General features: G+C 47.2%; 3 protein-coding genes across 3 annotated transcripts in view; 2 read left to right on the plus strand and 1 right to left on the minus strand.

Annotated features, from left to right (window-relative positions):
* CSUI_001768 (uncharacterized protein) overlaps positions 1–3,554 on the plus strand; it is a gene marked incomplete at its 5' end in the record, with an annotated part of 3,893 nt that extends 339 nt beyond the window's left edge. The window contains 2 exons of the mRNA XM_068061973.1: positions 12–491; positions 1,276–3,554. Coding sequence (XP_067926038.1) covers positions 12–491; positions 1,276–1,511 — 716 coding nt within the window. The remainder of the gene's footprint in view (positions 1–11; positions 492–1,275) is intronic.
* Positions 3,555–3,705: 151 nt separating this feature from the next.
* On the minus strand, positions 3,706–12,713 carry CSUI_001769 (camp-dependent protein kinase regulatory subunit). Its single transcript, XM_068061974.1, has 7 exons — positions 11,903–12,713; positions 10,415–10,608; positions 8,671–8,738; positions 7,947–8,042; positions 6,929–6,997; positions 5,794–6,150; positions 3,706–5,278 (listed from the first exon to the last, which is right to left on the minus strand). The coding sequence occupies exons 1-7, from the start codon at positions 11,920–11,922 to the stop codon at positions 4,883–4,885; spliced, it is 1,200 nt and encodes a 399-aa protein (XP_067926039.1). The 5' UTR covers positions 11,923–12,713; the 3' UTR covers positions 3,706–4,882.
* Positions 12,714–15,028: 2,315 nt separating this feature from the next.
* On the plus strand, positions 15,029–21,125 carry CSUI_001770 (uncharacterized protein). The gene is made up of 6 exons (XM_068061975.1): positions 15,029–16,206; positions 16,862–16,917; positions 17,982–18,041; positions 18,934–19,050; positions 19,268–19,534; positions 20,584–21,125. The coding sequence occupies exons 1-6, from the start codon at positions 16,023–16,025 to the stop codon at positions 20,752–20,754; spliced, it is 855 nt and encodes a 284-aa protein (XP_067926040.1). The 5' UTR covers positions 15,029–16,022; the 3' UTR covers positions 20,755–21,125.
* The last annotated feature ends 3,011 nt before the right edge of the window (positions 21,126–24,136 follow it).

The raw sequence follows: 24,136 nt of genomic DNA on the forward strand, positions 1-24,136 counted from the left end.
TATGATGCCAGGAGGAGGAGGAGGTGGCGGTGCAACACCAGGCGTCGTAGGGGCAGATATGTCGACATATATGGTAGGTATGAACTCCCAACAACAGTCAAGTCAAGCAGGGAATGTTGTTTCATCTCCATCACATAGCCATCTCCATCTTCATCCCCACCAGCCGCCTCCTAGTAGTCTTCAGGGGGCTCCCACGATGATGATGAGGGAGCAGCAGCAGCAACCCCCATTGTCTCAGCCACAGCAACAGCACCAGCCGTTGTATTTCCAAGCGCAGAAAACGCAGGTTTCAGACGCAAGTGATGGGCAACAGCGGGGGCCAAGGGGGGACATGATCTCTTCGACTCCTGCCCAGCAACACGGACTAGTCATGACGCAAGGAGGAGCAGGTCAGACAACGGTGCGACAGCAGGCGAATGCACTTCAGACACCTCAACAAGGAGGAGGAGTAGGGGCGAATCTCGTGACGCCCTCAAATCTCTCTCTTCCAGGTAGGCACAAGGAGAGTCGTGTTTATATCTACATATAGATAACTATAGAGGACTCATAAAACTCACGTAGAGTGTTACCGGAGTTCTTTCCTGAGCAAAACGTCTCTCGGTGTTGGGTCTAGAGGCGGAGGACTATGTGTGGACGCTGATGGATACATGTAGTGAGGTGATACGGATGACACCATACTTTCAGATGAGCTCTAAAGCGCGAAGGCTAGTCAACAGGCGGAAAAGAGATGTAACACTAGTCAAGTTGTAGTAGTACCTAACGGTTGGTAGTTGACGAGTGCGAACTATCTATTCATCTATCTATTTACTCTTGGCGAGATGCTAGTGTTTCAGGGCATTCGTTGTATAACGGTCATGGGTGATTCTTTTTACGTCGCATGCAGTTCTAGTGCATCGCGCCTTCTCTACTTGTGTGGTGTACACGTACGTACAGACTTTCTCTGTATCGTGAGCCAAATGAAATGTTTTGAGTTTCTCCGTATCGGCAGGAATGTTCCTCTCTACAGGTAGCTACAGTTATCCATAGATGTATATGGATACGGGCAGTTACATGCAGACACCCCCGGACATCATCCCCACATGGTGGTGGTAAAGGTTGCATGAGTGCGACAGTCCTAGTATTTCACCCTTTCCGGAATTGCAGAAGCTTCTGAGAGATCTTCCAGGTGTTAAATTCGAGCTAGTGGGTCAGCGAGGTGGGGAGAAAGTCCATTTTCTTGGAAAACACATCTCTTCTTTTATCATGAGGATTGCTGTATGATGTCAATGCCCACAGCATCAGTTGGGACGTCACTCTCAACCCCTCCTGCGACTGCAGGCATAGGAACGGCTCCTAGTGCCCCTACAGGAGTAGGTGGGGGGAATAGTGTAACCAACAGCTCTAGCAGCAGCTTCTCTCAAGGAACAACGGGTGCAGGAGGAGGAGTAGGAAGTAGCTTGTCAAATAGTTCGACAGCTAGCTGGATGCAACAGCTCAGTAACATGGCAGCCTTTCTTGGAGGAAAAAAGTGAGATGAGGATTTCGTGGTGAAGCTGACGGAAGGAAGGAAGGTTGTTGAAGAGAGAGAGGTGGAATAGAATAAGAACGAAAAAGGCAAGAGGACAAAGAAGAACGAGCGTAGCGGGGGAGAACGGTAGAGAAGAAGAAAAACGGGAGAGTTTTTCTCCTTGTCTCTCAAGTTTAGAGAGAGAGAGTTACGAAAAAAGACACGTGATACCAGCCAGCCATACATTCTCCAAATGTTTTGATAAGCGAGCCTGGTAGAGGAGTAGGAATAGTAAAGGGTATGTATACATTCATTCTAGTGGACTCAGGAGACGTCACGTGATCTATTTATTATCTTGAGATACGATCTCCCCTCTTCAACAGCCAGTCGCTACGCTCTCTTGACACTTTTAGTCTCGCGGAGAAAGGCTTTAGCGGAGAACACTCGGTCTCAAATAAACATCCAGTATATTATCTTTTCCTGTTCTTCTGAGATGATGGGAGCGGGGGTAACCGATCGATGATGTTTTAACGGGATCGGTGGTCAACCATTTTGCTTGCTTAGCCAGGCAGGAAGTATCCACGTTGTAGCAAGAAGCATGCTTCCTCATCACGATGACGCCGCCGCCTCGAGTCTCGTTCTTTTCTGAACCGCTTCTTCCCGGAAAGCAGTGAAATAGATAGATGGATAGATCTTGAAGTTCCTTTTTTTTACTTTCTCTCCCCGCTAGAGTGAGCGCCCCGTCGCCACCTCGCAGGGTGATGTTGTAGAGTGGACATCTGAATGATGGAGGAAAGAAGAGTAAGTGCTTGTCAGGGAGAAACAGAGTGATATGTTCTTTCTTCCGTTTTTTCGAAGGCGGGGGAGGACCGGCCAGCAGGTAGACGACAGACCGCAATAGGTAGATAGAGATCGCACGTGGGAAGATCACATTCTACAACTTTGGCCTCGGCGGAGTTCCATCTCGCCATCACCTGTCCCCGTAGAGGAAGAGAAAAGCTGAACCTGTATCAGCGTCAAACTGAGGTTGCTTTCTTTCTTTTTTCATTCGCCTCGAAGGAGCGAACGAGGGAGGAAGGTATTCCCGTGTTACATTTCGCACAGGTTTCCTCTCCGCTTCTCTCCCTGGATTCTCTTTGGCCTACTGTCACCTATTGAGAGACCGGAGTCTTTCGATAGCTCGTCTGACTCAGTTTCTAGATGGTAGTAATCCTTGTTTTGTTTTTCCTTCAACCGAGCAGCTGCTGGCTCCCTCACAGGTTTAAGTCATCTCTCGCATGCAGATCAGAATGTATACGTCTTCGTCGTACACACGTCGTATGATTGGCGTCATGGACAGACCGTTGTGACACAGAGGTACGAAGTTCTTTGTCGAGCGGAGAGTGGGGGACAAGTTCTTATTACCGGGAAAGAGATTCTTGCGTGAATTTTTAATGTATGTATAGTCACAACCCGCTGCTATACCAGGCTCGTCCTTCGCTTTTGGAAGAGAGGGAAGAACACGTTCGAAAGAAATGTCCCAGGACAGTACGCGTCTTTGCCTTGGGGGAATAATGCTAGCTCTCTTCCTCCTGAAGACGCACCATCACGGTGCTGCGATTCTTGGGCAACTCTGAAGACTCCTTAACACTGCAAATCAACATACTCTGTCCACTCTCTCTCGAGTAAGCGTAACGATGATCAATTATTAATTGCGTATCCCTTATATTCTCTGGTGTTCAGAAGGCTAGTCAAGGAGGCGGCCGACCACCAGTCACACCAGCTGGGTTCGGCCTAACGCGATTCAGTCGAGCTCATTCCTTTTCCCTCCTTCCTATACCTTCTGCAGTTGGTTGTCAACCCACCAATCAATACTAGTACTTTCTGGAAAACTACCGCTTACTCGATTTGTTTGTGACAGAGGGATGAGGGGGAGGAACTTCGGATGCACCAGCATCATCCATTCATTCATCCATCAGCGTCCATCGTCCCCCCAGGGCGGGTTCCTCTTTTCTCTTGTTTAAAACACGCGGCGCTTGTTTTACGGACAGGGGTGCGCGCTGAAATTCGTTAGTTCTATGGTTACCACCATAACGAAGAAGCAATGGATGCTTGCTGTTGTCCCCCCCCCCCACCATCAACGCCGGGCCTCGTATGCAGCGTGAACAAACAATCCAAAGAAAAAACACACAAGACATCACCACCGTCTGTCGCCCCCGCTCTTCACGCAAAAGAGGAGATGGACGAACGTAGGTGATATCCATGGTTACGGTAAGGAGACAGACAGGTCGCAGATATTCGAAGACAAAAAGAGAACAAGAAAGAGACGAAGCGCAAAGAGCAGTCATTCATTATGTTCCCTCCTCTTTACCAGGTTCAAGAGATAAGGACGCTCTTCGTGACGTGGTCCAACCAACCGCTGGTAAGAGACTGGAGGAGAGAAAAAACGAGAGAAGATCAATCTCCGTGGAAACAAGTGGAACAGAGGTTTGATTAACACTGTAAGCAGGGGAAAGTGTAAGTGGGAGAAAGACGATGAAGAATAGATAGAATATGATGTATGTAAAAACAACCGTCGTCAAAAAGCTGTCGTTCTTTTACATTCTCATGCCATCATTCTCTTCATTCATTCAAACATTCCACACTTTGACGCCTTGCCGCTTCATCTCTCACCGTCATCCGGGATACCTTCCTCATTATCGATCACCCTCTTTGCATCTCTTTTGGTCCTCTTCTTCTTGTCCTTCACTCCTCAACAACAATGAAGAAAATAATCCACTCTATTTTTCTACTGTAAGTACTGCCTACCATACAGCATGCATCACCTCCCTCCCACTCTTTCTTCTTTCCTATTCTTTTCTCCCCCTCGCGGCACCTGTCGCGCGAAGATCGTCAAGAGACGGAGGGAGACCGGTATTTCTTCTTCACCGTTTCTTTTATGTAAGTGCACCACAAGCATGAATCAATAATGCAACACGGTCACCTTCAGTCCCTTCACTCTCTCTCTCTTGCCATCACAGGCTCACTCCCACTGTAACCGCGCGATAATAGGTATCAAGATGAGGACCGACGTAACTCGTGGATGCATGTCTAAATACTCCCAGCCAGCCATGCATTCCTTCGCTCTTATCCACGCTGGTCCTTCTTCCTCTCCCTCTCATCGTCCTTTCTTTCATCTTTCCTTTGTACTCGTTTCATATCCTCTTCCTACTCTATCACGCTTGGCCGGGGGGTAGGGAGGATACACGCGAAACACTATGGGCAACTACTGATGTCCTGTTCTTTCTCCTCCGACCATCACCGCGTCTCATGGTTCTCATACCCCCAAAAATCGCAGATTTCGACGGTGTTGCCTAGCTTCTCCTCCTCCTTAATCCTCTTTTCTCTCTCTCTCTCTCTGTTATCTAGATGAAGTTTCTACTTGTCAAGATACTTTGTATCAAGACCTAATTGTTGCATGGCCTTTCGATAGTTATCTTGATTCCTCATCAGAATTTGTTCCAGAGGACCCAGTAGTCTCTTGAAGCTCTTCCGATTCATATAGGCCACCTTAACATGTGTTAGGGCGCGTACAGTTGCCGCTCGTGGCTGATCTTTAAGAAGAGCTAGTTCACCGAAATAGCCCCCTTTCTTATAGTGCATCACAACCTTATCGTTCTTGACGGCTTCCGCTTCCCCTTCAAGTAGGATATAGAACGTATCTCCACTCTCTCCTTCCTTGATGATGGTATCTCCTGCCTCGTAGCTTTCTGTCTTCAATGCATCCGATAGCTTCGATCTCTCGTATGGGTCCATATCCTTCAGGATGGGTACCTAGAAAAAGAAAGAAGAGAAAGAAAATTTGAAAAGAGATCGAATTATCGCTGAGGGACTACCTTCTTTTCCCTCAACTACTCGGAGCGGTGATGGTGGTGCGGGCGAACACACACGGATGAAAGAAGAGCATGAAGAACAACGAAACGTTAAGGTAGAAAAAGATGAAAAAACAGAACAACAGACGACGGGAAAGAAAGAAAAAAAGCGGGAGACACAGAGAATGAAAGGACGAGAATACAGACGACAAAGAGGCGAAGGAATGACGGAAGAAGACGACGACCTCTTATCATAGTATAGCCAATAAGGAATAGTCAGTCAGTCAGTCGAGTGCCTAACGTTCTCGCTGACTACTACAGATGAGATCTCTCTATCTCTCTGTCAACATTCATACAATGGTTTTAATCACGAAACGTCCATCTACTTCTCTTTCTATGTCTCTATCCGTATCCTTAGGTATATCGTCGTCTTCCCTTTCACCCTTATCTTCACCTTGTTCCCCCCCCCCCTCTTACCTCCTTAAGAGACTCTTCGAAGATTTCTCTTTTCTTCGCAGCCGCATCTCGCACAATATTCGTGAAGGAATCTCGATCTAGAGCCCATAGCTGCATGTCATCCGCCGCGATGACCGTCGCTGCCCGAGGCGCGTTATACATGAGAGCCAGTTCTCCGAAAGCATCCCCTGGGCCCATCTTGCAGAGAAACTTATCTCCCTTCTCTCCTGGGAAGGTCTTCATGACATCAACGTAGCCAGATTCAATCAGATACAGTCGATCTCCATCATCTCCTTGACGTATGATCACGGTTCCTTTCTTCACAGGGACTTCTTGGAAGGCATCCACCACTGTCTCAAGATCTTCCACGTCTAACGCCTGTGCCACAACACACAACACAGGAGGCAACACAGAGAGACACACAGAGAGATAAACAAAGCCAGGATGAAGAAAAAGGAGACAAACAGATGGATGGATAGATAGACAGATAGGCGGAGAGATAGATAGATAGATAGAGACCTGCATAGATACAGAGATGGATAGATAGATGAATAGACAGACAGATACATTGTTCTCGCTAACAAGACCTCTCCTACTAGATTACAACCCGAAACAATGTACGATGTGATTCATAGATACATATACACACGAGGCATGCAAGATGCACCCACCCCCCTGCATGCACCCTGAGGAAACTGCTAGCTCATTCTATCCCCTATCAACTCCACCACTATGCCTGCCTCACTCGAAGTAGTCGGGTTTATGTCGTGTTAAGACAAAAGATCTCGTTTCATAGGATCAACTGTCTTCCTTGTGTGTGGTATCAAACTCTCGATGAAAACAAACAAGAGAAACAAGAAGACAGGGAAAAAACCAGACGAGGCTCGAAACACCTCTCCCTGGATCTAATCTTTCTTTCTTTCTTTCTTCTCCCTCCCTCTCTATCTAACCTTCGCTTCTCTGGGAAACCCTCCTCACGATAACGGCAGGTGAGAGAATAGACCTCAACACAGCACTTCTGCATAACCAGTCTTCGTGTCCTCCACTCGGCTTCAACTATGAATATGTATGACTATGGATGTATATGTATATCTGTTTTCTTGTATACGTAGAGATATATCTATGAGGATGTGCGTGGGGTACTCTATGGACTTACGCTGAAGAGAAAGGAGTTCTCGATCGTTTTGTTGATCCGTTCTTTCTGCTCTTCTGTCTTGGGGTAGACCTGTATGAAAAGCATCGACCACATCCATCACATCTCCTCCGCAGTACAGACAACAGACTACAAATACATGCGCTGACGTAAAACGAAAACACAACTATCATGAATGAAGACACCTCCAAAAAAGAAGAGACAAGTGCGATCTATTCTCCAAACAATACTATAAGAATCCCCGGAAGAGACAAACAGCCGGAGAGAAAAAAAGAAAGCGAAAGACTGACTGCACCCAAGGCGTCATCCGTATTGGAACTACTACTATAAGAACTCTCTCTTCTCTTCTCTTTCATTGAAGAAGAAACTTGGAGAGGTCTGCTTCTGACTGACTAACCTAGCCTTATTCCCGATAAACTGCAGTTCACCTTAACCTGAGGACTTGCTTCCTTTCTCCAAATGAACGTCGGGTATATATAGAGAGAGAAACACCAGCAACTTCAAGGAATGGGGACAAGCACACGCAAGACGAAGAGACGTGATGAAAAAGGAAAAAACCGAACGAAAGAAGAGGTGTAGTGAAAAGGAGGGGATGTAGACGGGGCGAAATAACTAGTCAGGCAGTCATTCCCCTCATAGGAGCGAATACAAAGAGAGAGATACAGCAGGGCCACTAGCTGAAAACTTCACTGCGTTATGCAGTTGATACACAGAGGGAGAGAAACCACACTGGATTGGTCACTAGGAACTGCAGAAGCCGATGTATCCCTTTGGCATGGGAAAAGGAATACATCCATGTACACCACACATAGAGGGATGAAAGCAACAACCTGGACCTTTCATCTGGATTGCTCTCTCCTTTAATTCTTCACATCCCCAAGACCTTCATTCCTCATTACTCCTATTCATTTAAGGCGACGACTCTTTTCTACCCGAGAAGGGTGAAGAATGAGTTGACGCGCCTCCCCTCTCCTCATTATGTATCTATTCATCTATGCATTCACCTGTCTATCTCGCTTACCGGGGCGACGAATTTTTTGCGTTTATTCCATTCTCCGTAAGCTTCAGCGCTGACTGACTGGCGGTTCTTCGCCCGTGACATATAGGATTCACTCGGCTATATATACACCACACACCAAACAAACATAAAAAGATCCATGCATGCACATCCATATACGTCTGAAGTTGCAGCGACGTCGCCAAGTCCACTTTCTCTCCATGCTGATTAACACACCGACGCCTCTTTTTCTACTGAATTCCCTCTTCTTCATATTCTTCTACTTCTGACTCGACTTCCGAACACACCTATACATACATACATGTGAACTCATAGAAGTTAAGAACATAATCCGTCTAAGGAATCGCCGAGTGTAGATTCTTAACATGATCTATCTATCTATATATCTATCTCCTATAGTGAAACAGAAAACGCAAGCCCACGGAGACAGAGGCCTGTAGAAATCCTTTCACAGGAAGAAAAAAAGCGACACCTTCCCTTCTATTCCTCATACTCCCTGCTGCGAAACTACATGGGCTAGCTCCCAGGATCTTCACCATACGAGAAAGAAACTTTCTTTCTTCTTTTCAGATTTGTCAAGTCTTTCCTCGATTAACATGACGACGGACAAGTGAAGAAAAAGAGAAGGCGCCGTTAAAGCAGTTGTTAGTCGTCCTGAATGATACAACCCTGACTCTAAAATGATGTTCCCTGTCTTTCCTTTTCTTGGATCTCAAGCCATGAGTACCTGAGGCATATCTTCGACAACGTCATCATCGTCTCTTTCATCTTCCGTATCAAGATCATCCTCTGTCACTATAGAAACGCAGGCAACACGACACACACGCAGCAAACACCAGATAGACAAAAGGATCGATACAACCGAGGAAAGAACGGGAATCTCTTGGCTTCTCTTTCCTTCTCTTCAAACCAAGAAAGACTTCTGCCGTTATGAATGAAAAATGAAGAACAGTGAGGGCAGTATGGCTATGGTGACATGTTGAAGAATCTACGTATGTATCGCACGAAGAAGAGGAGGTGAAGATCTATCTATCTATCTGACGGAGGAGCGATGAAGGAAATACGGTGGGAAGATAGACAGTATCTGTTCGGCTGGCTAAGCGAAATCAGGAACAGTACAATGATCGTGAACGAGGGCCTGTGTACGCCACTATCTACAGGACAGAGATACAGATATACGAAGAGAGAGAAAACACAAGGAGAGAGACGACCAGGTGTATGCACATATGAAAACGTATGAGAATGTAATGATGGAGCCGTTCATTCTCCTCCCCCAGTCAAGCCCTTGAGGTGGCGCAGTCCAACTCGCTGAGAAGACAGCGGGTGATTGATAGACGCTGCTGTTGCTTCTCCTCCTCCTCCTGCGGCCTGTGTCTCTTTCTCTGTCTTATGCAACAACCCCGCGTGTCTTGTTGAAGATGACGGCATGGGTCAGGGTCGAGAAAAAGAAGGAAGCCCGACAACGAGAAGACAAGACGTCTTCATAGACATGTATACACTCTACCATACATTTGGAGTACATACACGCGAAGAAAACAGAGATGTCATAGGAGTACGGAAGGAATACCACCTATATACCACAAGGCCGTTCCATGTGTATGTACACATATAGAGGACAGTAGAGATATCTCTATAAATGAAAGGCATGACCCATCAATGCCAACGAATCTTCCTCTCTTTGCAATGAAGATTCTGTCAGAATGAAGACGAGGTGGCACTAGAACTACAATGACTCCTTTCAGAAATCGTAACGGGTCCTTCACGATGAAGAGAGTGATGTGCTGCTGTGGTTTGTTTCTTGTCCTTCGCGTTCTTTTCTTCTCAGCTGGTGATTCGGTTCTGTTGAAGAAGGAGACGTCGAGAGTGTACTTCTGTTACCATCAGGCACGTTCTGAGACGGAGGGCTATGCCCATCTTCTTCTCTCTCTTTTCCTTTCCCGTGGGACGGTGAAGGCGAGGCTACCCTAGCCGGATCTTCTTCTTCACGATGAGGCCCACCAGCAGCAGCAGTAGTGGTAGCTACAACATCCTTTCTCCCTTTGCTGGTTCGGATTGAATGGATAGGCAGCCATTTGTATATAGATACCATACACATACATCATACATACACACGAGAGAGAGAGGAGATATCTATCCACTTTCTCGTAAGAAGACGAAAGGTGGCAGAGTAGCCGTCAGTACACGACACCATAAGAGGTACACAAAAGAGGAAAGAACAGTCGACAGGGGGCATATACAGACACACAGATACAAAAGTTATGCAGAGAATGAAGACAGTGAAGAGGAAGCGTGATGGATGTGAGGCCCATTGTGTCGCAGGAGGTGAAAGGTAAGTGTTAACGAGAGAGGAAAGAGAGCGACAGAGAGGCAAGTTGAAAAGAGATCACAGGAGACAACGGAGAGGGGCGAGACACTGCGAGCATAGGAAGATACAACGGCTCTCCGTCTGTTCAGACATTCAATTCGCTTACATTGAGGAACAATCGTAGAAGAGTTAGATGGAGAAGCTTTAGAAGAAGAAGACGACACTGCTGCCATATTTTTCTCAGTAAGGTTGTTCGATGATGGAGAAAAAGATGACTTCTGGTGTTTAGACTTTCCTACAAGAGGCTGTACCGCTGGAGATGATGTTGCTGAATCTTCATGTACTGTCTCAATCCTTTGACTGTGAAACGAGATGTAAACACAAATCATGAATCCACTGCAACACATCACTCATCTATCTGGTGGTGTATATACACCCGACTACGGCTGATACACGCATACCCTAGAGTTGATTTACCCTACATTGTGGACCTCATCATGTATGTACACTCCAAGACTAGGTATTCATGAAACCGACGGAACTCAGCACTACAAGAAAACTACAGATGAAGCCACAGCACACTCAACTGTAAAAGGCAGTAGTAGCGCTTGACAAAAAGAGGCGGCGTGACCATATGTATAACGACGTCCGCCGTGAACATATGTATAGTTATGGATAGATTCGTGTACATACACCTACGTAAGGGCAAACGCATGAACCAACACAGAAGCCCCTACTCCCTTGACATGCGCGAGTTCAGGAGTCTCCTAAGACTAAAGTATACCTGGGCAGCACGTGCATACACAGGGACAGTTACACAGTCTATCTCCCCTGACATCCTGGATAGGTAAGAACTCACAACACCTGCCGCAAGAACTGTATATAAGCCCTTTGTGTGGATGGTGTGAGTACACTAGCATGCATTCCTGTCTCAATGTACTCGAAGTTGAGATAAATACAGCTTTCCTTTCGTGTCATAGCTGGCCTCCCCATCTCGGGAGGTTTACAAGCTTCTAGTCCTACCGTGCTGTCTCTAGGTGAATGACTTCTAGAAGAACGACTATGGTAGCAATACACCTACACGACTAACTAAGCACGGGACAAGCCGCCCTATGCTGATAAGCAATGACCACTGCTGAAACTTCTTTTCTCCGGCGACAACCCTGTGTCGTGCGAGTCTTCTACTGACTGCTACAGTGGTGAATGCAGGTCACAAGATGAAGAACACGCCCGAGCGCACAGTGAGAGGCATGCACTGCGGAAAAAAAGGAGTGGTAAGAAGTAATGTGGTGCGCGCCAAGGTGACGAAGAAAACGGTTAGGTGTAGCTTGCTTATCCGCCGTGTCGGCAATGCTCCTGTATGACGGCTGAGCATATCCCCGGAGTCATGGCCTTAGCTACATGCGTCAGTTTTTGATACCCTTTATTCACTAAGAATCGAGGAAAATGTGACTAAGGTAGCAGAGAGGAGCGAACACCGTGTCACCTGCACGACAGCAGGGCGAGAAAAAAACGAGACGGAAAGAGAGGACGTGCGCGATGGCCCAGATCTTCCTATTGTGACGGCAAGGTGTCCAATAAGCTTTTGAAGGAATTCGCTCTACGCTAACACACCAGAAAAGACCGCAAAACAGGGAAAGAAACAAAGACTCACCATTCGCACGCGTTGCCCATCTTGGGGTTGAAGGAAGACGTGGAGAGAAGATGAAAACCGATAGAAGGGCCAGAGTCCAGAAGTAAGAAGGAAACAAGAGAGAACGAGAAGAAGACGAAAAAAAAAAATGTTTCGAGAAAAATTGCACACCGGAAGACTTTTTTGAGAGAATTGATCGACGCAAAGCAAGGGCTGGATCACGGGCGAAATTGAAAGAAACGTCTCCAAGCAACCGAACAGGAAAGGGAAAGAGGAGGAAGACAGAAACAAGCGGGTACGACAATGAAACGACCAGATAAAAGAGAAACGACCCTTCACCAGCAAGAAAAAAGGAAAGAAAGCAGAACGACACTGAGAAAGGAGGACGAGGAAGCCGTTTAACCAGCGCACTGTGGACCACAGGCAAAGGGGAAAGAGGGACGGGAGAAACACCAACAGCGAGAACACCTTTCAAACCACGACTTCTTCTTGTTCTTTTTTCTATTCTTTCTCTCTTAGTTGTTTCTGCGGTTATCTACGTGGCTCTTCCCCGTTGCTGGTGCTGCTGCCAGTCGCCCCGCCGCTTTTTGCGGTGTATGTTGTACACTGCAGCGTCACTGAATAAAAGGGCGTCGTCGAAAATCGAAGAGGACGTCCAAAAACCCTATACCACAAGGAAAGCAAGTCAAGAAAGTGAGCAATTTAGTCTTTTCACATGTCGTAAAAGAAACAAGCGGTAAGGGTCGCAGGAAGAGAAAGCTCAGTGTGTTCGTACTTTTTCATGATGTTAACTGCCAGCGGGCGGCGGCACGGGGGTTTAGTTTCTTTCCTTTCCTCTCCTCCCTCCCTCCCTCCCTCTTCCCCTGTTCGAACATTCGTCCTCGTGCTGCGCGCGGGCAGCTCTCACCCGTGTTCGGCCGGGCAAGTAGCCTAGATTGGCAGCTGCTGATACGTGAGTGGTGGTGTTCGTGGTGGTGTGGTTCTTTCTAACTACTGCTCTGCAATCTGGGAGGGACAACACCGCTTTCGTGATTCCAGTCTTCGCACATTCGCATCAAACAAACACCTGCTTAGATTGGCGGTCGAAGTGTATGTCGTTTTTGCAGTTTCCGGAGCTTCGGGAGAGACCTGACGCGCTACCTATTACCTGTTCAGTACGATGTAGCCCGCTGTAGAAGAGCCCATTCTTCTGCCACCAATTATGGTCCGATACTCTTTCTTTGTTACATTGTCTCTCCGCGGCACTGGCGTATTCGCTGGACATCGTAACTACCGTTGAATGAGTCCCTTCGCATGACAGTACTAATAGCGCTGCCCATCTACTGACACCGGACTGGATCAACTTTCGGTTTTTGTTGGCAACCCTTGGAGTTGACAGTCGAAGGAGTGAGCGGGCTACCGGTTTGTCTGCCCTGGCCTACGCGAAATGCCGAACAGCAAATCATTCTAGCTTTCTCAGAGATCGACTGCAAACCCTTCGGAGATGTTTGCCTCAGCGTCGTCAGACGACTGTCGCGGTCACCCGACGATCAGTTTTCAGTACTAACAGGCTTCCCGTTGAATGGAAAACTATTTCTCTGCCTATGTCAGGGAGGCCCTGGTAACGAGATCTCTGTTTATTGAGCTTGCCTTAGGACACCAGTGGTATTGTTTCACAGATGTGCCACCCCAGCCAAATTCTCTACCTGACTGTGTCTTCCGCGGAGAGTCGTTATCAGTACAACTGTAGTTAGTCCTAGAGAGAGGGTTAACCTATACGTCCCTGCAAAGAATTTTCCTTGTTGTTCAATTCACCTGCTTTGGCTGCTCGGAGCAGTGGGGACAGCCCGCCTTTTAGTAGAAGCAGAAACACTGAGTCGTCTTGAGCCTTAGCCCTGAGGCTGAACGACTCAGACCACTTCTTAGCGTCTATCCGGGAGAACTTCAATGAACCATTACATTTGGAAAAAAAGCGGTTACGGTCTTTAATGAGCGTCTAGACGACCTCGTCACTTTTCCTTCCGGCGCGAGCACCCGGTGCGCTCGTAGCAAGGGTGTAAGTTCTTTGCTGTGAAGTGTGAACGTACGGGAGTCAATGCACGTCGGGCTGAGCACTTTTCACCGGTGGAAAAAGTTCACATTGTGAAGATGAGAAGGGGCGTAGATACTGCCTCCCAGTACCCGTGTCGGAAAAAGGACCAAGGAAACTTAGATTGCAGTCTGCAGATTCACGAGAAGATGTCTCTGTACGCAGGTACAAGGGATCACCACGGTCACGAATATCACTCTGCATTTTCTCGCGATGGAGGGGAAGGTTCCGTGAAGACACGGAGACGGTTATCAACCCTAGTGCAGAAGCGTATGTATACACAATAACTGACAGGGAGGGACCTCCACTGTAGTTTACAAGTCCATATATTCATTCGTGAATATCCGCCACACTGGTCCTTGTATGCTTTCCTCTGTTCTCATCCATGGGCGTCCTATCTCTGTGAACATACGGACACGTACGCATACTGATTGATCTCCTTAACGTACGTGCTCGGCCACACATGAGTGATCGGATACACGGACGTATAGACACTCGAAAAGACTGATTTACAGTGACTTTGCTTTCGAGCATCTTTATGTCTTAGGCCTCATACGGGACAATACTACAAAGACAGGCCTTTCCGTGTTTCGGGTCCTGGGGACATGAAGCCGCCTAACTGCGAGTTTCTTTGCATCCCTAAACCTGTCTACCCCAGTGCCTAGAAGATGAACAAGAAGATAATCTCAGTGGATCCGCTGCATCAGGAGAACACTCCTTCTGAAGCTTCTAATTTAGAGGTAGACATACAGAGTAGACATTAAGAACAAGTCAAGAACGTAGCGAATGCACAGATATCGGCTACTAATCAGTGTCTCGATGTGCTGTGACTTAACAGATCCACCTCGAATAGATTACTGATTCAGTAAAGTGAATAATTATAGAGAATAGCCTCTACTATCACATGACTAAACCGCTTCTTCGTGGATGCTGCTCCTATCTTCTGCTGTAGAGCCGATTCTTCTCTCGGTCAGGCTGCGTGCTTGTAGACCAGCTCCCGGTCTTGGTGGTACGGAACCCTTACGTAGCTCTTTCCTGGTGCTTGAACCAGGATGGAAAGTCATCCATCCATTGAGAGAAGAGCGGCCTACTCATTACTTACCTTGAGTGTGGTAGAAAAGAAGTCCTCCGGTTTCAGACGAAATGAGAGAATCGAATGAATGACACAACTGACATCTGCATGTAGTAGCTTTAGGAACAGCTTTCTTTAATCCAGGTCTTTTTTGAGCCTTTCTTGTTTCTTTCTCTCTTTCTGCCTCTCCTACCCTTTTTCCAAGCAGCAGACGGATGAAGTCTCTTCACTGCTGTCCGTTCAGTAGGACTTTTTGAGCAGAGCTTTTCTTTCTTTAGCCGTTGACTGTCCTCGGCCTTGTCTCCATACGAGTCTTTCTTTGTTCCCCCTTATTCGGCCTTCGATAGCAAACCACTGACGTCCTTCTGTCTCTCTCTCCTATCTCGTTTGTTCTTATCTTTCTCCAAGCTACCATCCGTGTCTTCATGAATCAGTGCTGCTGTCTTTGAGGAGGTGTCTCTTCCGTCTGCCGTGGATTTGGCCGGCGTGCTGGCGTTGAGACCTCCATCCATTCTAAAGATCCGCTGTCTTACCTCCTATCTTTTTCCCTCCTTGGAAAGCCCCCTCCTGGCGAAGCCGATGCTTTTTAGTCCTCTTATCCTTTTCGTTGGTTTTCGAAGAAGAGCTAGCTGTCTGACTCTCCCTTCTGGTCTTCGTCCTCGTGCATCTGTCTCTCGTTCGTTTTCCTTCCGTCCCTCTCTCTCGTTGTCTCTCCTCGGGCTTCTCTGCCTTCACCCTTTCGACCGTTTCTTTGTGAAGGTTTCCATTTGGAGACCTTTAGCCTTTCTCCTTGGAACGCTTCGTTCCAATCGTACTACTGTTTTCAGTTATCTCATGCGAGTCTCCGTCTTCTTTTTTTTGTTCTCTTTCTCTCACAGTTGTGTCTTGCGGGCGCATCCATTCGGAAGCTTCGTCGTCGCTTGTGCCCCGGCCTTCACCGTCTTGTGAGCTTTGCTCAGACCCATGAAAGAAAAGGAAAGAGTGTTTCGGCAGAGGAAACAATGTTAGATCCTTCACCAGCCTTCTCATCTCCCCCTGTTTCCTCTCCCCCTTCATCTCCTTTCTTCCGTGACCAAGAGGCAGACTGGCATCGACATTACGACACGCTTCTTCAAGCAATCGATTCTCTCAATCATTCTTCCATCTCGCCTTCATCCCGGGGAGGCGGAGATTCAGGAGTAGGCGGTATGTCGTAGAAATTGTTCTCTTTTTCTTCTCTGGAAGAGAGATTCCTTTCTGGTGTTTCGTGTTACACCGCCGTGTAGTCTCTCATGTTGTCTCTCAGGTAGGGATGCTCAAGTGTATGTACACTTCGTTTCTCTATCTTCCCGGCAGCTTGATCTATGGAACAGACCTTTGCGACGGAAGACCTCCAGTCTTCTCAACCCACATAACGCATATGACAAGAACTCGGTCACTACTTCCTCTTCTTGAATCAATTTTTCTCTTGAGGTCTCTCTCATTTGTTTATGTACGGGCCTATACAGAGGCAGATACACCTGCGTATATGCATGTTCACCGGGTTCCTTTCTCTCTTTTCTTTTCTCTTCATGTACCGTACGTTGGGTGGGAAATACAACAAGTTTCTTGACGCGCAAATCGATGGAAAAGCCTCTCTCTTCAGTGGCTAGCTAAACTTCCTTCACTCTTTCTTTCTCTCCCTTCCTTCTTCTGAAAGGCCTTTCGACGTGGTTAGATTCAGCTCTCCTCTTAGAATGAGTTCTTTGTTTTCTTCTTCTTAGCCCGTGTGGTGTATATCTCCGTAGTGAGAAGCGAGAAGAACCGACAGATCTGTGAAGGTTGTTCTCTTCTGATCTTCTGTCTCTCGTGTCTTTTTCAGCGTCTGCGGAAGACATCGAAATAGGGCGATCAGCATGTGATGCAGCAGAGATCTGTGTAAGGTTGGTTTGTTCTCTCTCCCTTCTCACTTTTGAACGCTTCTTCCCACGATATATATGGCTCTTGAGAGGTGTACATACACTTCAACACAAACACAATTCCATCTAGAGATGTCATGGTTGCCCAGTTCCTCGTATCTCAACTGGGACGTACATACCTCTACATGTCTCTCAAACTCTTTGCGCATCATCGACTCTACGTTCTTTAACAAAGTACATGTACATATCCTGCGTCTGCGCGTCTGTCGTTGTAGAGTTTAAGGTTTAGAAAAAGAAAAGAAGTTCGTACATCAATGAATCTCGCAGTCGATTGACTTACGCCGGAAGGACCTTTCTCCAAGTTAAAGAGATGCTGTCGTTTCATCTTGTTTCTGGGACGAAGCCGAGCATGCAACTACACGCATAAATGTCTTCCCCTTTTTGCCTATATTTGTCACATACATCTCCCTGCATCTTTCGATTGAGATCGAGAAGATCATTCAATATTAAGGCGCATCCATCTTTGCTTCGTTTCATTCCCCGTAAACATGCGAAGAATAGAAGGATGCAAGGAAAGGAAAAGACGAGTAACATAGATGAAAGACCTGTCGTCTCAGAGAGAGATAGAGAGCAGTTTCTCTATCCCATAGACACGCAAAACACTTTCCTATGATCCTAGCTACGGCTCTATGACCGAAAAAGAAGGACCTCGGAGCAAAAGAAAGAGAAAGGTAGATGAAGAAGATTCGCCGATAGCAGCTTTTCTTTAGATGATGTGTATCTGGTGAAGTGAATGAGAAATATGGAATGCATGCGAGCTATGTGAAAGTATCGAATTCAATTGCCTGTAGTTGTTTATATCTTTAAGGTCCACCGCTGGCCCAGAGGAGTGTACGGTGATGCTTGAAGTTGTTCTTTCGTTCTAACCGTTCCTCTCTTTCGTTTGTTTTTTGCTTGTTTGGTACCTCTCTTTCTTGTTGAACCATATGAAGTCGTTCTCGTTTCTTTCCAACAGTGAGAGAAGGGTTTCCGAGTGAGTCCACAATGTGAAGTGCATGTGAAGAGATTGCGGTGTATGTACAGCTACGACAGATGGAGGCAGAGGCAAGGACATTACCTAACGCCCATGCTCTTCTTCCAGTTGTACGTTTCATCACTTTCTGGGAATCTTTCTTTCTTTCTTCTTTCCTTCCTTCTCAAATAACGTCTTCATGCTTTCTCTCTCTTTTGTTTTAGTCCCTCGTCTGTATCGTGTCGCTGGCCTCTCTACAAAGACGAGATAGATCTATCTTCACACAACCTTGAACCCCAAAGTTAATACTCGGGCGCAAAGACTCTCATGTGTTTCACACGTGGCCGAGAATTTTCTTCTCTTCTCTTTTTCTTTTGATATCTTTCGTTTTCGTTGCATGCACGCCTGTACTGCACTGGTGTCTTTCCCCACGTCTCTCCTGCGGGGTCGCCAACGAACCTCAGAGAACTTCTTTTAGAGTACCTACAAGAAAGGTTGTCTTACCGGTAGAAAGAACAGTGGAAATGAAGCGTTCCTTCACCGCCTGAGGAAAGATGTGGTTTTTTTTTTGTGATATGGTGTTTACATCGTGCATATATGTACTGGAGGAGGGTATATGTATATACACTTCATCTGTTGTATAGAGATTATATTGACGTAGAAGAAAGCCGAAGACACAAGACCGAGATCGAGTCATTAAGTCTTGTCTCTTCGCATTTCTTTCACATACCTTGATTCCTCGTCTTTATCCGTCTCTTCTGCAAATCGTTCTAGCTCTGTGCTGTATTCATCGAGGCTCTTCACGTTGTATCTATGGTGGATTGCTTTTTCTTTCGTGTGTATATACCGCCGTATACCTCTACGTGTGCATATCGATATAGCAGAATCTAGGTACCCACATCCCTGTCTCTATTATGTATCTGTGCCGTGTTCACTCCTGCCCCGCTGTCCCCCCCTTTCTCTCTGTATATGTAGATGTGCGAAGATATGAATTTAGATTTGTGTGGTCTCCGTTATCTTTAGGTTCGGCGATATCAAGAAGAGTATGAAAGAAGTCGAGGAATCTTTTCTCGTCTCGTTCAGCAGTGGCAACATCAGCAGCTTCTTCTCCCTCCTTCGTCTTCGTATAGGGCCGGGGATGTAAGAGAAGTCCAAGTATACTCCGTCTATCTATCTACCTCAAGTACTTTTTTCCTTTTCTTGCCTGCCAAACAGCATACCTGTATAGATCATTTTCCCATCAGCGTTTGCTCTTATATATCAGTTCAAATCTTCTTTCTTTCGTCCCTTTGATCTGCATATCTTTTGGTTTCTTCATCCTGCCTCGTGTTTCTTTTCCTTGTCTATCGTCGTACAGCATTACTCAGGAGAAGGAAGATATGATCTTTCATCTGCATCGACAACTCCTGGGAGTGGTGGGGGAGGAGGAGGGGGACGTCGGGGCTTCGATAGTGAAGGAGATGGTCGCGATGATTTCGAAGATCCTGTGCATGCCATTTATCAAGCTGGCGGAAAACTCTTAGGAGAAAGTAATCGGCTAGCAGTAGAATCAGAGCAAGTTGGGCTATCCGTCATGGGGCAGCTACGGAGTCAAAGAGAATCGATTCTCAATTCTAGAACTTTGGTAAGGGATCGATAAGAAGGATACATCAAGAAGACGTATGTATCTTAAGGGGGGCATGAATGTACCGAGAAGAATGTGTGTGTAGTGAAGCCTGGATAAGAAAGCGCATTTTCTATCGTGTCTTTCTCTCTTTGTTTATCTTCCTAGAAGATGAGTCTCAAAGAACGCGTTGTTTCCACCAGGCATCTAGTGAAAGAGAGAACAACAAGAAGAAGAATTCAGCTTCTGAACAGTTCAGAGGATGAATGACAGGTTCCCATTGGGATGGATGGATGGACGGAAGGGAAGAAAGGTGTGGTAGTGCTTACGTGAGAGTGATAGTTGAGACGGCTGCAGAGATCTTTACTCGACACATATATATTGATATCCATATATATATATAGACAGATAGATACGTGGAGTCAGTCGGAGGTGTACAAGAATACACATGTATAGAAGCGACGACTAAAGAGGTCCGGTGTGAGGAATTGAGCCGAAATAGGGTCAAACACACATCCACGCTGTCTAGACAGATAAAGCCTGGAAGGAAGAATCATGACATCACACGTTTTCTAGGCCCACGAGGTCAAGTTAACGTTGAGTATTAGCTACTCGTGACGGGAGGCTCTCATTCCCATATGAAGAAAGATTGATAGCATCTCGAGATTGTATCTAGATAGCACAACTTCATCTTCATCCATGAGAATACATGGTCTTTCTTCTGTGCAGAAGTGTCCCTGACGAGAATATACAAGGTCGGGTAGAAACAGGCTCATTCTCTCTATCTGCTTTTATACAGCTAATGTGCGAGAATTACACTGTATGAAGAGAGGTTGGACTGCTGCGCGATAGTCGCCTCTCCTTCGTATACATGTATACAGCCTTCTTTGTTGGTGGTAGAAAAGCAGACGATGATTACGCCGACTTCGCTCCGTGTGTCTATATAGAGAGATGGAGTGCCCAAGCACTAGAGTCGTACAGGACACCCAGGTTGATGACCATGCAAGCTATCTTATTTTCTCAATTCGTTTTCTTTGTCTGTGGGACGCAATCTTCTACAATCCATGCAGGCGCAGAAGAGCTATGGAGAAGTTCAAGAATCCCGTTCTCTTTTAATGGTTATGCTTCGTCGTTCACTTCTCAATAAAACTCTCCTTGCGGCGACTATTGTCTTTCTATCTCTTGCCATTGTTTTCGTTCTGATTCATCGTCTCTTGCGTTTCGTTAAAGTTGTCGGCTGAAGAGGTGAGAGGACCTTGAAGAACGACGACAACGGCTCCTTGATAGTAAGAAGAAGGACGATGAAGACTTCCAGGAAACACAAGCGTCTTCGTCCCTTATTCACCGTCTTTTTCCTCTTCGCCAACGAAAACAGAAAGCCCCTGGGGGTTCTTTTCTGCCTACACACACTTGTCGATCTGAAGTCTTCTTTACTTGCTTCGCCACCACTGGGGATCGGTGGGCTACGCATCTGCAAAATATCACTGAGAAGAAGACCATCAAGTCCTTCTTTGTTGCTATGTGACGTCAAAAACGATACGTATATGTATGTGTAGTGCATGCATTTCCCTGTGCTACTATGTATAGCCGGTGAGAAAGTCTTGTTGCGTTTGTCTACTCGTGCGTTTTCTTTGAGTGGAAAAAAGAACATGGAAATTTGTCAACGAAGTGGAGAGACGTGATTTTCATATGCGTTTCTTAGAGACGGCAAAGTGTCCTACACAGTTCTTTGTTGGCGCTTACAGACTAGAAGAAGGTGTCCAACAAGACAACGAGGGACCGGAGGATGGTTGTCTTCTCTTGCTTGTCTATTGACTGATCCACCAATCCATCGACCTACGTATTGATTTATCTATCTATCTATCCGAGGGTCTGATGTATAGATGCGTAGGGGGTAGGCGAAGTTAGCTCCACTTCTGAAAGGACACCACATCGCTGTGACAATGAAGACACACGCCTGACGATGCGGTGATGCCCCTGTCTCGTGTCTTTCTTTCGAAAACATTCTTCTAACACGCTCGGGTGGATGGTGCACGGATGAAGAAGACAATAAGCTTTCGTCTCCTCTTTATGTACGTAAGTACATGCAGGATACGTAAGTACGTTTAAGATAGTGTGAGACGGGAAGGTAGAGGGAGACTGGATGTCTCTCTTCCTTCTCTGTCTTCGTGCTCAAACTCATCCCAGTATGAGAATACAACACAGCACACACAGTGTGTTTCTTGGTGGTACTTTTGTAAGGTGGTTTCGCTCAAAATGAAAACGACCGCTTTTCATCCGGAGTGATGACTGAGCCTAGGCGTCTCTTTTAGATGAGACGGAGGATATGAGAGGAAGAGTGAAACCCTTTGGGTGGTGTGTTACTTCCGCGAGTGAGGCTACGTCTACTATAGACTCGTTGAGTCGGGAGGCCCACGTTGGTTGATGGACTGAGGCAGAGGAAAGATTCTGGCGCAGGACGATGACTGATGCTTCCGGAAAAAAAATCAAGCTTCAAAGACTCAAGGATAGAACGCGAACCAAGCAAATGTCGACCGTTACCTGAAAGTGCTGAGTAACGTCTCTACTTGGAAGAGACACTCTCATCTTATTGACCGCAATACTATGGTCCCTCTATCTGAGAAGAGGAAGGATTTTTGAGGGGTATCGCCGTGTTAACCCTATGTTCAGTCGCGGGTGCCCGGACTCACTGAAGGTATTACACGTGGTCTCGCGTTTTCAGTAGGAGGAGCGAATGCAGGTTTAACGCACAGAAGAGCTGCCGGCTTCAGAGACAGCGCAGTGGAGATTTGGAAATCCTGTTTCTAGACATTTCCTCTGTATCCCGATCGCTGGAGGAGACAGCTTCGTGCCCGGGAATGTATATGCATAGGTTGTTCCTGTGATCCGCTTCTCCTTGAAGCGAAAGGAACGACCAGCAAGGGTATGTTGCGCGTACATTCACTGCTGCCTCGCTCCTACGAAAGCCATGCCCTGTGACGGCTGGTCCAGCTGGCGGGGGCCAGGAAGTACTTGTGACCGCGATTGTGAACTAGACTTTCTTCGACACCTCTGCCCTATGGTCCGACACTATTTTCCACATACAAACACCACGATGCTCCTGTTCGGCTCGTAGTCACATAATCTCCCTCCCGCGTTCCGTGCGCAGTGGGCTCAATGTGAATTTGAATCATAAGGGGGTAGACAGTTCACCCGGGCCATCTGCGGCTCGAAAGGCATACGTGTTCTTGCCTACTTTAACGGACTTGCAGCAGCAACCATTCCCACCACAGATCCAACCGCCGACCGGCTCACACCTCCGTAGTATGACCGCCTGATCCACCAGACTCTGGCAAGCTCCCCGGCAGCCGGCTGCCACTCTGAGAAAGGACCTCAGCAAGTTCGTATCGAGCTTATATCATCCAAGGAAAAAACAGCTCCGGACAACTTTTTTCCTTGAATCTCCATCCCACTGGTTCTACAACACCAAAATCAAGCTGCCGAGAATATCTGCAGCGGGCTACTTCGTCCACGAACCCGTACCTAACACCCGGCTGGACACCCTAGGAGGCCGGAGCAAGTGACGTTACACATGTGCCCGACTGGCAGACTGTCTCAGCTGTATCCTTGCAGTGGCCTCGAATGGCAGCTCCTCACCACGTCCACTTATGCGAGAATCTCGCAAAAATGGGTGCTGTCAGCTTCGCCAGACCTGTCGTGTACATGTAGAGAAGCGCTCCTCTCCTCTGTGCGGTGCGTCCCCACGCTCCGCCAGCGTTAACACTAACATAACTACGCAGTCCGACCTGAACGTTAGTAACGCGTTTTTCCTCCAAGAACACAGAACAGCCAAAAAGAAGCACCTTGAACCCCTCCTGGGTTCACGCTCCGTTCACCGCACCACGCGTCCTTTCGTGCGCTGTGTCGCTACGCAGCTCTGGAGAGTGCCCTCGAGGGATATGATTTGGAAGAATCCTGAGGACCCTGTGCAACGCGCCTAAAGAGACGCGAGGCTGAAGACACCATTGGCCAGCCCGGTAGAAATCGTGAAGCCACACGTCCACGGGCATTGACCGTAAGAGGAGCAGTCGCCGGTCCAGGGTGTCCGCCGGTCACAATGGTCCGTCCGTCCGTACAGACCTGTGGCCGTTAGCCGGGTACGCCGGTGGTCTGTTAGCGGAGCCGCGGTCATCACCGGTTATCGTGGCCGCCGGTCTGTCGGCCTGCGGAGTTGATCTCGTCTCGAATCCGACAGGGGCAGCGTTACCTCATCCGTTGCTGTTTGGCCGGGTGTAGTTCACACCCCCGACAGTTGGAACATTTTATTTCAGATTGAGAAAGGAGACTGGTTTCTGAGAGTTGGAACCATTGGTCTTTGCCCGTTGGTTTCGTTTCGTAGAGTAGTGTGGGCTGTTGTTTGCTGTCCGTGATTCACGACGTGGGGTGCACGCGTTTTATACTCCGCTATCGTCAGCAAGTCATTTATTTGCGGCGAAATTGCCGTATTACTTCGCGTCTCTTATTCCTCTAGGTGGGCGTTGTGTAGAACTGTGTGGTTCAATTGGCCAGTTTGAAAAGTTGCGCTTATTTTTGAGTCCTGTTCTTTGAGATTTTGGCTATTTCTGTCCGTCACTGAAGGCCGGC

This window comes from Cystoisospora suis (genome assembly GCF_002600585.1).
Source record: "Cystoisospora suis strain Wien I chromosome Unknown contig_708, whole genome shotgun sequence".
NCBI lineage: Eukaryota > Apicomplexa > Conoidasida > Eucoccidiorida > Sarcocystidae > Cystoisospora > Cystoisospora suis.